General features: G+C 39.8%; 1 protein-coding gene across 1 annotated transcript in view; it reads right to left on the bottom strand.

Moving 5' to 3' along the window:
* Window positions 1-13890, bottom strand: part of LOC100676989 (ryanodine receptor 2) — a 362795-nt gene that overhangs the window by 149714 nt on the left and 199191 nt on the right. The window contains exons 49-50 of the mRNA XM_064276716.1: window positions 12513-12634; window positions 4701-4750 (exon numbers count right to left, since the gene is read on the bottom strand). Coding sequence (XP_064132786.1) covers window positions 4701-4750; window positions 12513-12634 — 172 coding nt within the window. The remainder of the gene's footprint in view (window positions 1-4700; window positions 4751-12512; window positions 12635-13890) is intronic.

The following is a 13890-nucleotide window of genomic DNA, read 5'->3' as shown; positions in this document are numbered from 1 at the left end:
TGAACTCAACCAGCCACTCTGCCCGAGAAAGTTGTGGCAGTCTGCTTCTGTAGAGATTACAGCCTTGGAAACTCTATGGGGCAGCTTTACTCTATCCTATAGGGTTGCTATGGGTAGGAATTGACTTGATGGCAGCGGGTTTGTTTTTTGGGGGGACACTATCCTCCAAGATTCTTTGTACTTTAAACACCTTTCCTTTCATTATGCCTATCCTATTCAAAACACAAGCACAATCTGAACCTTGTTAGGGATAATACGAACATGTATTAATTTTCTAATATCCCCTTACACAAGACTGCAGACACCGCTGAAATACATGCATAAAAGGCTTTTAAGGGGAATATCGTAAATAGCAACAAAAACTTAATCCACTAAGTTATTGATCAGTTGGCAGAATGTACCATATTGCATGGCTATTTACTTAAAAAAAAAAAAAAAAAAAAAAAAACCTTCCAAACATAACTTTAAGATTTAGGCACTGGTTAAAATTAGGCATACATGCCTGGCGGGGGTTGGGGGAGGATATTTTAACAAGAGCTACTGTTTCATTTAAACACATAATACTTATTTTGTTCGATATTCCTGCAGCTACTATTGGAGTCGTATTAGTCATGCTATATGCTGAGTTCTGGGGGCAATGCCAGGTCATACAGAAGAAATCTCAGAGTACTATGCTCAGTTAAGGAGCTCTAATGGTGCAGTGGTTAAGTACTAGCTGCCAACCAAAAGGTCTGCAGTTCGGACCCATCAACCGCTCCTTGGAAGAAAGATGTGGCAGTCTGCTCAGGTAAAGATCACAGCCGCCTTGGAAACGCTGAAGTAGTTCTCCTCCGTCCTGTAGGGTTGCTGTGAGACAGAATCCACTCAGCAGCAACGCCTTCGGGTTTGATGTTCAGTTATGTTACAAAACGCTAGCTTTGTTGCAGGCATTCCTAAGTCTCTCTATTATCATTGATTTAGGAAATTCTCCAGTAGCTCTGGGGAGTCTCTGGAGGATTTACTATCACATTAGAGTGTTAAAAACTCACCGGAAAATGGGAAAGTGGAAAAGGCCTGCAAATGATAAATATTTTGTGCCAGGCTTTTCAGACAGGGCATGTTTCCCAGAGCTAAAAGGATCATTGTTGGCTGAATTCAACCACCACATGATTGAAGAGTCATTAACTATGCGTTACTTCCTTTTCAATGTAAGTGCCCTAAGTGTTTTCATGAACCCCTTGAGGAATTAAAAAAAAAAAAAATTGATTCTCATAAATTGTGGGCTAATTGAATATTTCTATATTTTTCTTAATAATCTCTTAAACCAAAAAATTAAGCTTGGGTTATTCATCACTGTAAAGAAACTTGCAAATGCAAAGTACTTATCTCATGGCTGTAATTCTCTGCTTATTCATCTATCTTCTCTATTAGACCATAGGCTCCTTGACAACAGGACCTGATTGGTTCACTGATCCAGCAGGTATTTGGAAAATATCTACTAAGTACCAGATTCCTGGCTAGGCATTGGTGATACAGCAATAAGCACGACCAGACAGGGTTCTTGCCCTCAAGGGCTGAGAGTTTTGTGTGAGAGAGATACATTAATCGAGTAATCATAAAACATCAGTGATACGAAGCAAAGGTACATGGAACAATGAAAATGTTATTATAGTAGGGTTATAATTAGGGAAGTCAGCAAAGGCTTTCCTGAAAACTCATATTAGGGTTGAAATCTGAAGGATGAATAGTTTACTCTATTATAGGTGAGAGGGTTAAAGAGTACAGTGTTAAGTATGGGGCCCTCATCCCAGGCACATACAAAGACCCTGGGACAGGAAGGAATATAACATATTCAAGAGGCTTAGAGAAGGCCAGTTAAACTGAAGCATGGCGCGCAAGAGAGGACATGCTGGAAATGAGGATGGAATGGTACACAGGGGACAGACTGTGAAATATTATGTCACCATGCTAAGAATTCCGACCTTTATTCTAAAAGAAATGGGCAGTCACTGAGTATGCAGGAGTGCGATGTGACAGACTAGTGTTTGGGGACATCAGAATATTGTGGAGCACAGATTAGGGAGGCAAGAGGGATTCTGAGAGAATGGTCAGTAGGTTGGCTATTAGAGTAGCATAGGAGAAAGATGCTTGTCATTGGCCCCAGGTGGTGGCAGTGAAGAGGTCAAGACATCATGATTTTTCTATTCTCATAGCTTGACAGGATGCCTCGCATATAGCAGACACACAATAAATGTTTACTGAATAAATGCAAAAAAAATGAAAGCCATTAAGGCATTAGATTTATTATCAAATAAAGCCCTAAATCAGCCTGGTATGCCCACACCTGTGCCACCATCATCCCTGTTCTTTCAATGGTCTATCAGAGTCTTAGTTACCAGATTCCACTTGCTCTAAAAATGACTGAAAGGTTTAAATAGGAAATAAGAGGAGAGCTTATATATATTCCTTAATAAGGAGAATTTCCAGTTAGCAAAAGTGGAGGGAGATGATGCGATTAAAAGCAATATTTCTTTAATCAACAACGGGTCCTTGAAAATGGCAAATGGGATCCTTATCACTTGTGAACCTGTCTAGGTCCTATTCATTCCTAACTGAATTTCCAGAAATACATGAATGGATCACTAGCAAACATTCCAGAATTCAAGTTGAGAAGCCTAAATTTAAACAAGATACTATTTTCTTTTTTGACAGATATTTTAATTCCTGTTTGGTGGGGAATACAGCTCATTCCCCTTTTCAAAAACCTTATCTTTCCCTCAGATGAAATAAAATTATGTAAATGCCTCATAAAGAATATATAAGGTATATAAACACTATTTACTGATCTCAGTATATAAACCTTGGGCTGTGTGCCCTACTTCAATGTATAGAAAATATTTTAAGGTAGAGAAAGGATAAACACAAATACAGGAGTCCAAGCTTTGGTAATTCTCACTTTGTATATCAGAAATGCATGTCAACTACAGACAAGGTTTGGAGATACAGCTCCAATGTGGCAGCCAACTTGGAACACATATTCTATTAGGCATCAAACCCTGACCACCACAATTACAGCCACAAGGACAAGATTTTTTTCTTCTTTGCTTGTCTTAATGCTTCCTTCTTGTCTCCAACTCCACCTTTCTGACACATTGAGAGTTAATATGCATCCTTTTACGCCTTTACTTTGCTCATATGCACAAAACCCAAGTCCTTCTTTCTAACCTCGACTTTCAATTCTTTCTTATTTTATTCTTAGGTTGTTGTTATTAGTTGCCTTTGAGTCAATTCCAACTCACGGCAACCCCATGTGTGTCAGAGTAGAACTGCACTCCATAGGGTTTTCATTACAGTTAAATATACAATACAGATTCAAGAATCTACAACAAGTAAACAGAATAACAGAAAATAGCATTATTCTCATTAACAAAAATGTATAAACTGCAGCTGAGAAATGGGCTCCTCAAAAGAGTTCTAATTAGAGTTCTCTCTGCAGACAAACGGAGAATATTTGAATTCACCGTTACTATGTGAAAGTTTTTTTTTTATGTGAAAGTTAAAGAACACACGAAAATCTTGTCTGAACAATTTTCATAGAAATTTATCTTTGTTGAAGAGAAGTTAAACAAAAATCGGTCAAGTGAAAATTATTCTGCAGAAACTTTCCCCATTAAATTTTAAATAACTGAAACATTAATACAAAAACTTAAGAAATACATAAAATATAACCTTTAATTGTTAAATTTCATAGTATCAACTACTGGATGTAACAATAATACCAGAAACCAAATACAGCATTTACAAATTACATCCAGCAACGATCATTTTTCAATAAATGCAATATTGTAAAGAACTTAAAAGCTATTTGCATATAAGCCTATTCCTGAGTTTATTCACTGTGGCTTTTGCAGAAATGACTTTATCTTTTTCAACCCTTAATTTTTCCTGTAAATGAAAATGGATTTATAACATCGCTATCGACACACTAAATGTTTTGTAACTGAAATTATCCCAACGGCATCTCAGAATCCACAGAGCAAAAGGGCTAAAATTTGCATTGGTGCTTAATAGAAGCAGATGCAGGAAAGTGTAAAACACAAATTCTGCCAGCCGTTACTGACTGCTAAAGCCCCACAGCAGGGAAAAGTGTGTGGAAGGGAGAGTCTGCTCTTTGGGTGCTCAGGAACATGGGCTTCAGCTACCTAATTTGTCAGAAACGAAAGCAGACTCTGGGGTGAGAAAAATGCTAGAAAATTCTCTCTTGCCCATCTGTCTCTACTAGGAAGCTCCAATGTCTGGTATGCGGCAAACATGCGTATCTGTAGTCAAGGGCATTAAAAACACAGGTGCATTTTAGCAATTTCAATTTATCACAGCTCGTCACTTGATCTATCAGAGATAATCCAACACACTCAACGGCCCAGTTTCGCTTTAACCCTCTGGAATAAAATATGGCTGCCATTGTTATTCATTTGCTGTTTAATAACACAACCTTTTGATTTTCAATTGTGCTTTGGACTAATTTTAAAAGGTTACGATCCTCAATTGCACCAGAGATAATGCAACTTATAAACAACCTAGAGGCATCCTGGCCTATGAAAACCATGCATGCAGCCGTGCAACCATGCACCCATGCAACATAGCCGCACACAACACGGTGCAGAAATGGCAAAGAAAACCAGGTGAGGGCCATGCTAGTATTTTTTCAAGGGTCTCCTTACCAAACAGTGAAATCCTATGCCTGACAAGAACTCCAAGTTTGCAGAATAGGCTGAAGACAAAAGAAAAACAAAAGAGAAAAGGGAAGGGGGGAGGGAAGGTAGAAAAGATAGGGAGAAATTAAAAAAAAAAAAAAAGAAGAAAAAAGAAAAATAAACAGCTGATATATGAGCCGGAAAAAAGCAACATGACGTCACGCAGAAAGAATCAATTCTCTGAGCAGAACGTGGAGTAAAGATATTAAAGAAAGAGTCTTTGAGTGCATATCTTTAACAAACATGGTTAAAAAAGCACATATTATAAGAAACCAAAAAAAATTGAAAGCAAAGCTAATTAATATAAAAGCGATCTATATGAATCCCACAAGAATATAACTACTGAGAAACCAGAAGGAAAAAAAAATTAATTTTATCTGCCCAGATGTACCACTGAAGCTCTAGTTTTTTTTTTTTTTTTTTATGGGCATTATGTAACAACAAACGTATGGTGCTTTAGTAATTAAATGTCACTTTAAGTTTTTTTTTTTTAATATTGTATTGTTTGAATTTTCCTTTCCAACCTTGATCACACCCTTTACACACATCCAAAACACCCACTGAACCGCTGAATTTGAAAGCGGTGAAGTAGAAACAGGGTTGGAACCAATGATCACTCTAAGGAAAACATTACAAATGGGATAATGTAAAGGACTCTTAATGCTAATGATTGCGTGGAACATATTTCTGGTCTTCTCTAGAGTAAGCGCCTCGGTCTGTGTGCCCTTGGTGGTATCCAGCAATAGGTGATACCGAATATGGTTGCCCTCCTCCAACATTCAGCATGACGGCACTGGCACCAACTAACCCTCAAATCTGACTTCAGAGCCTGGGAGGTACTTGCTATTGTTCTGTCTTTTCAGCAAGCCTCAGTCCTATCTGTTCCTTGCAGGTCGTTTCAGGAATATTCTTTATTCATTTCCATTCTACACTCCTTCCTACTCAGTTCAGCAGGTGTCTGTTCTAAGAAGCCTCACCTAACACCCAGTGCCCCTTGGCCACTCCCATCCCAAGCTGAAACGGAGTACCTCCTAGCTGCCCCTAGGTGCCATTTCATATCTCTACCATGGCACTTAACCACACATGTTACAAATGACATTAACTTCACATCTGCCCACACCAGCTGGAGCTCACAGAGGCTCAGCACAGCCAGTACCTACTGAAGCCTAGCACTGATGTTCCATTTGCAGACCACTGGAGCCTTGGTGGTACAGTGGTTAAGATCTATGTCTGCTAATCAGAAGGCTAGCAGTTTGAATCCAACAGGTGCTCCTTGGAAACACTATGGGGCAGTTCTATTCTGTTCTGTAGGGTCACTGTGAGTAGGAATCGACTTGATGGCAACAGGCTTGCCTGCGCCTGGGGCACACGCTTAGTGTGATTTTCCCAATACACGCAGTCCCAGTCACTCATATGGGACTTACTGACGACTCCTACTTGCCCTTTAATATTATGCAGATTTGCCATCCCTCTGAAACAACTGAACAAGCCCCTTCTTGAAATAAATTCTTCATCACAATTATCTTCACTTGTTGCTTTTAAATCACTGAAAAGGTTTCAAGCCTTTCCTTGCACTAAAATAAGACTAAGAACTGCATGCACCTGTTCTGACTTACCTACAAATTCGACTTAAAGACACTTAGGAAACGATCTCGTTCGTAACCTGGGGACTACATATAACGATAACGTCTGTGTCCTCACTGCCCTGCTCTCTCGGACTAAGCTCGCCCATGACCAGCAGTGGTCAAACACCTAGCTCACCAGGATTAGGGACACAGACTATGTGAGGGTAAGTGATCCATGGCGGAGCGGACGGAAAGGAGATAGAGAAGGTCATACTTGCAATATTACCTCTTTTACAGCAATTTTTAGCCATCATATCCCACTTCGGTAACAATGTGGAATAATTTATCACTGAAAAGTAATGACATTGGGCATTTTTTACCCCTGCCAAGAAAACGTTTTCCCACAAACGTCCAAATGAATTTGAGACATTGGGAAATCTCTTATCAGAGCTAATGTTTTTGAAAACAATGATCTACTCAAGTAGTAGCTATTGGACATAAAATCAGACACTAAACCCCTGAATTGCATTACATCTCTCTGCGTTCTAATGACAAACAGAAACAACAAAAAACGACAGGAACCATGTTGAAGTGGCTTCGTCTGCTGAGCTTTATGGCTGCCGGCTGCTGTGCATGCTAACTCAACGAGAGTCTGTCTCCTAAACTGAGTGCTTGTATCTTAGAATTATCACACTTCAACTCCCTCTATCTATTACAGGCACTCTCTAGCACCCAGGGGAAAGATCCTGAAGATATTCTTGATGATGCTGAATTTATACTGCTAGGGTTATGTTTTAACCAAATTACTCCAGACCTAGAATGTTCTGCTTTAACGGAAAATAGGATTGCCCTGTATCCTGTTCCAGCAGATCACACTTAACACCTGGAAATCTGTCGGGGAAAAATGACTTCTTTACAACCTCAGCTGCTCCCTAACCACCTCAGTAACACAAGTGCCACCAGAGAGACATAGAAGGAGATCCAGATACAGAAGGTTAGGCCTGCAAAAAAAGACAAATGTATCTCTTCCCCCTCTTGTGCCATCTACCTTCTGGGTACAGTTTCTGTAGGGACTATATAGTTTGATATGAAGTTTTGGTCTCTAATTTCCCTAAAAATATTTTCCTTAATACTGTCTTAATGAACTTATGAATAATCTTCAAACTGTTGTCCCCTTTCTCTGCTTCCTTCACTACCAACACTCTTAAGAATGTCCAGTGCATCTATACTTCTTCAGCACTTCCTCACTGCTCTATTCAAATACTCCTTTGAAATTCACCAATGACCCCTAACCAGCAAATCTAAGAAGCTTTTTCGGTCTACTTCCGGGGAAAGCTCTCTACAGTATGTGGCATCGTTGATTACTTAAATCTTTGAAACTCTGTACCACCCTTGGATTCTGTCCTATAGCAATGTTTTCCCCTTCTCTCTAATTAATTGTTCTCCATGTTCATCAAAGATTCATTGCTGAAAACCTTCTAAGTATAATGGTTCTCCACATTTTAGTATTCAGGCCTGTTTCTCTCTCCACTCTCCTTCTTGAAAGCAGTTGCATCTACTTTCAGATCTCTGAGTATTACTCGTGTATAGCTAATCCCCAAATATATCATTTCTTGTCCTGCTCTCTCTGCTGGCACCAAACCCATATTTCCAACTGCCTGTCAGATAGCTCCCACTGAAGACCTGCCAGAACTTATCATTCAGTGGGTACCTAAACAAGTTTACCTGGTCTTCTCCAAACAAGTTCTGAAAATTCTTGTTTTCATTAGTGGTATCAACATGGTTCCGAGGACCCAGTGAAACTTCAGCACCACATAAGACTCCATTCCATGTGCCATACTTGGTCATTGCCAAGTCATGTCAATTTTCTATCTTCCATGTTTCCCACATCCAGCTCCTCTCTACGTTTACATCTCCCAATACTTCCCATATGTCTTCATTTTACATTCATCTCAATTTATTACATACTTAGCTCTGCATGTATCTGTTTACTCTGCTGTACTTCTAAGCTCATTAAAGTTCAGAACTGTGTTGTATGTGCACCTGTGTGTTTATCCTCAGAACACTGTACAGCATCTTATATATGGCAGGTGCTCAAAAATATTTGCTGAACCAGTGAGTGGCAACCCCTCTTTTAGGTAGTGCTACTGTTGCAATACCCAGGATTGCAGCAATAGCCTCCGCCTGTCATGGGTTCCCAGCTCTCCCACTCTTATCAATCCTACTTCTGTTGCCAGACTATTCTTCCCAAAGTGCAGTTTTGATCATTTTGCTTCTTAAAATGCTTCAATGGCTTCAAAAAAGAAAGTGAGAAAAGGAGAGAGGGAGAGATGGAGGGAGGAATGAAAAATAAGGAAGGAAGGGGGGAGGGAAGGAGAGAGGGAGGGAAGGAGGGAGGGAGGGAGGATAAAAGAAAAAAAGAAAGAAAGAGCCTTATTCTAGCAATTTCTGCTAAATTACCACCTTCCATACTATATACCATCTACATTTAGAAAATAGTACCCTTCCTCAGTCTCTGACCTTCACATTCTTTAGGATCAACTTTGAATGCCATGACTTCCACAAATCTCTAGACTCTCCATACCCACCCAAAGTGGGCTTCTTTTACTTTGAATCCCACGGCTCCTCTTGGCTCTCTTCTCACACTGGAGCTACATTCCTACTTACATACATAGCTCCTGCCATGTACACTTCTGGAGTGCAGAGAACAAATCTTACTCTTCATTGCAGACATTATGACACTTACATCATACACAGCAGAGCCCTGATGGCACAGTGATTAAGAGCTTGGCTGCTAACCAACAGGTTGGTGGTTCGAATCCACCAGCCACTCCTTGGAAGCCCTATGGGGCAGTTCTACTCTGTCCTAGAGGGTCACTATGAGTCGGAATTGACTCGATGGGTTTGGTTTTGGTTTTTATACACAGTAAACAATACGTAATTTCTAGTGCCAGAAAGTAAGTATCTAAACATCTAATGGAAACAGCTAGTTTTTACTTGTGGAGAAGGTAACTTAGACCCACACAACTACTCATAGCAGTTAAAACAGTTTAAACTGTTCATTGAAAATTAAAACTATCATTGCAATGTTTCTCATACGAATGTAAGTATTTTTTTATTTATTCATTATAGTAGGGCCAGTTTTACCTATTTTATCCAAAAACAGATTCACTGAAACTGTAATGTTTAAATGAAACTGAAATGGTAAAGAATAAAACATTTATAAATATTTATTTTATACATAAACATATGTATATATATTATATACACACACAACACACAAACACATATACTGTATTTTTACGTAAATAACGCACACCTTCCTACAATGTGCATTTGCCAACCACAGCCTCCCAGCCGAGAGGTATTTTTATAAACACACTATCCTAATTTTTTTACAGCAACATGTGGAAGAGGAGTGGCACGGCGGCGCTTATGAAAACACCTCACGGGGAGAAGGCACGGTTGACAAAAGTAGAAGGTGCACGTTATTTGTATAAAAATATGGTATATGTGTGTATCAGCAATTCCATTTCAACATGTCAAATAAATTATCTGGTTGTTTTTAGTTGTGGTGGTGGTTGTTTTAAAACATAGTTTTTATGATTATGTAAGTTAGATTTTTTTATTTAAAAAGCTTGCAAAATATATTAAAAAATAAAGAAACAAAATCTACAATAGACTACCCAAGTGAAATAACTGTCAAAATTAAATTTATTCCCTACTAGTATTTTTCTATGCTTACAAATTTATATTTTTTAAAAATTGGGATAATACTATTTGAACATATATTTTATTTTTTATCATATTTTTCCTAAGTCATTACATGCGTGTCTACATCATAATTTTAATGGCTGAACAGAATTTTGTATATACATGTGCCATAATTTAGGAAACCGTGATGGCATAGTGGTTAAGAGCTATGGCTGCTAACCAAAAGGCTGGCAGTTTGAATCTACCAGGTACTCCTTGGAAACCCTATGGGGAAGCTCTACTCTGTCCTTCAGGGTCACTATGAGTCGACTCCAACGGCAACGGTATTTTTTTTTTTTTGGTGCCATAATTTATTTATCCATGACTTTAATAGTTTTCTTCCTGGCTGAATTTTTCTCTCTGAGGTTAAATTCTACTGATGTTTGGACCTAAAGTACGTGATACAATAAGTTACTTCTCTTATTATCCACCTCATTCCTGTGTGTTGGAATTTTAAATGACATGTTACTTTTTAAAGGTGCTATGGGAGAAGTAAAACTTATCAACCTCCTTTTCATGAACTGACGAAAAACTGAAGATAAAATTACAAAAAGTCTGGTGCAGTGTTGTTAGAGGGGGAAGCCTAAGGACCCACAGCACAGGAACTAAGGCTACCATAGAATAACAATGTTCTTATGGTTTATTCTATGAGGGATACAGAGTCGGTAAAGGAAAATGAACTCATTTGGTGGTCAACTGAGTAGTTCTTAGGGTAAGGCTGAAAACTGAATAAAAACCAAAGCCATTGCTATTGCGTCAATTCTGACTCATAGTGACCCTACAGAACAGAGTAGAACTGGCCCCATAGGGTTTCCCAGGAGTGCCTGGTGGATTCAAACTGCTGACCTTCCGGCTAGCAGCCAAACTCTTAACCACTAGGCCACCAGAGTTTCCGAAAACTGAATAGAAATAATAAAACACAAGGCAAGAGAGTGGGGAAAGGAGACTTTATATCACTTTATTTGCATTTTCCCCTGTTTTCTCTGAATGTTTTTTCTCTTTGTGTATATAACTGCATAACACCTAAATTAACCAAAATTTCTGGGAACAAAGCTTCTATTACACAAGGTTAACTGCACACAGGGAGCACAAGAAGCCTATGTTGTGTGCTCGGTTCCGGGAGGTGTGATGGTAACTGGAGACCGGTGTCATCCAGACCCTTGTACGCACCTCACAGCCCACAGGGCAGACGTGGGAGGAGTGCGCAAGTGCAGTGGGGAAACACAGGCCCTCTCTCTGAAAGGGAAGCCAGGAAGGTAGGCCTGCCAGGGGGTATAAGGAAAGGAGCACATATGTTGGAAGTAACACTTCATTGTCTCTCCTTCTGTTGACACAGTCTGTGGAAACAAAGTGTTTCCTTGGCATGGGTTCTCTCTGGGATTTTAACTACTATGATCAGTTTTATCAACTTCACAGGAAAATTATTATTTAAAGAAGTTTGAGGGCATTTTTAATATTGTTGCAATCCTACAGCACAGGACCTACCAGTTGGTAAAACATATGAAAAATTAGAGAAAAAAGAAGAGCTGAGGACTCCCTTCCAGGCCCCATCCCCAATGTTACACATGCAGAAATGGTATTTCTTCTCCGTGGTCGACTGGGGACCTTCTGTATTCCATATCCTCTCCCTCTGCCCTAATGGCTGACACGGCACTGCCATTCCTTGCTCGGCAGTACATCATTACAGTCAAGTCCAAGAAAGCTTGCGTTTTCTCCAGTGTTTTGCTGCATACGATTTACTCACTTCTACAGAAATTTTGTTCCGACACAATCTAAAAGCCTGGCATGGACTCCTGAGCAATGTCATAACATAAAAGGAGACTTAGTAGGTAATTGATTCTTACGTATAGCAAGGTCTAGCAGAATTTTGAGGAAATAGATCAGAAATCCCCAATAGAATCACGAATAAATCTACAAAGAATACAGTGGTCTAAACAGAAACAAGAGAGCATTGCTAAGATGCTGGCTTGACTGGCGTTAGGGGAAATCTTCAGAAAGTATATATTTTTACTTCATTTCCTTCCAAGATTGGTTAGTGTTAAAAATATATGTATTAAATTAAAGTCTGTGCAAATAGGATTTTGCCTTACTGGAAATGAAAGCTGGCAAAAGTATTATGTTTGTAGAGGTTAAGAAACAAAACAAAAAACATTAAAAGGAGCATTTATCAAAAATACTAATAGAGTGATGCATCTACAGCCTCTATTTGTGGCTTTTGCATTGGGTAATTTTCTATTCAGCATTACATTTAACAGCGAAATAAGGAAACTCAACATCTAGGACACATATATTAATTTGTGGGAAATGTCCACCTCACAACGCCTGATTCCAAGCGGACAGGGACCAAGAAGGATGGGTGGGACACGCTTCTCAGGCTCCCACCTCGAAGTCCTGAGAGTTTCTTTCCCCAATTCATACACACTTAATTTAAACAACATTTTTTACTTTTATAGCTGTTTACCTAGTCACCATTTCTTTCTCTTTGTTTGACGCATGTCCTCCAGAACAGAGAGGCCTGCTTGCTGCAGATAAGAAGTATAAGCGATGGTTTTTGAAATACTGATCAATTAAAGGAAGCACGACCTGAAAGAAAGTAAAGGAAAACAGATCTACACAGTGGAATCTGTCAGGGGGTGAATGCATGCAGAGGCTTTGGGGCAGGCAGCCATGCAACAGGTCCCCCAGTACCCATAGTCCTGCCTGTTAGAGCCTCTCAAAGTAGACCTGTTTTCAAACTCACTTTATAACCTCCAGTGCATGTGTGTGTGTGTGTGTGTGAGAGAGAGAGAGAAAAGGGGTGTGATAATGGGGAACAGACCAAATTTTTAGTGATCTGGAAAACTATTTTTTAATTATTTTCATATAAATAGTTCAGTGCCCACCAGACTCAAAGATAATAAATAACTACCAATTATCGAGTCTCTACTATGTGTGGTCCCCTGGTGGCACAGTGGTTGAGAGCTACGGCTGCTAACCAAAAGTCAGAAGTTTGAATCCACCAGCTTCTCCTTAGAAACCCTATGGGGCAGTTCTACACTGTCCCATAGGGTTGCTGTGAGTTAAAATTGACTTGACAACCACAGGTCTGGTTTGGTTTTGGTACTCTGTATGAGGCATTATGGAAGCCCTGGTGGCATAGTGGTTAAATGCTATGGCTGCTAACCAAAAGGTCAACAGTTCAAATCCGCCAGGCACTCCTTGGAAACTCTATGGGGTGGTTCTACTCTGCCTACAGGGTCGCTATGAGTTGGAATCGACTCGACGGCAGTGGGTTTGGTGAGGTATTATTATTCTGACATCCTGTCAATTCATTTATCTAGTAACTATTCTGTATGGTAGGTGTCACTGGACTTGGTTTACAGGTATTGAATCTGAGACACAGAAAGTGTGACTTACTCAAAGTCACATTGTCACGCACTACCTATACAATGTTCTTATCATGTGGCCTCTCTCCAGGCTCACCTCCCATTTCTGCTTGCTAACTGTGATGTCAGTGGTCAATGCCTCTTCCTCACTCTGTTCACCTACACCCACAAGGCTTTGCACATAAAATCCTCACTGTCTGAAATGTAGTTCCCACCCCTTAAACTATTAACTTCACCCCTCCACCCAGCTGCACTGTATCAGATAAGCCATTGCTGATCTCCTCAACTACATGATGTTGTTGTGCTCCGTTGAGTCTATTCCTATTCCTAGTGACCCTATATGACAGGGTAGAACTGCCCTGTAGGGTTTCCAAGGCTGTAATCTTTATGGAAGCAGACCGCCACATCTTTTTCCCGCAGAGCGGCTGGTGGGTTCGAACTGCCAATCTTTCAGTTAGCAGCCAAGCACTTACC

The sequence above is a fragment of the Loxodonta africana genome, chromosome 25 (assembly GCF_030014295.1).
Source record: "Loxodonta africana isolate mLoxAfr1 chromosome 25, mLoxAfr1.hap2, whole genome shotgun sequence".
Classification (NCBI taxonomy): Eukaryota; Metazoa; Chordata; class Mammalia; order Proboscidea; family Elephantidae; genus Loxodonta; species Loxodonta africana.
The sequence above is the reverse complement of the archived record's forward strand: the minus strand, read 5'-3'. Positions and strand labels throughout refer to the sequence as shown.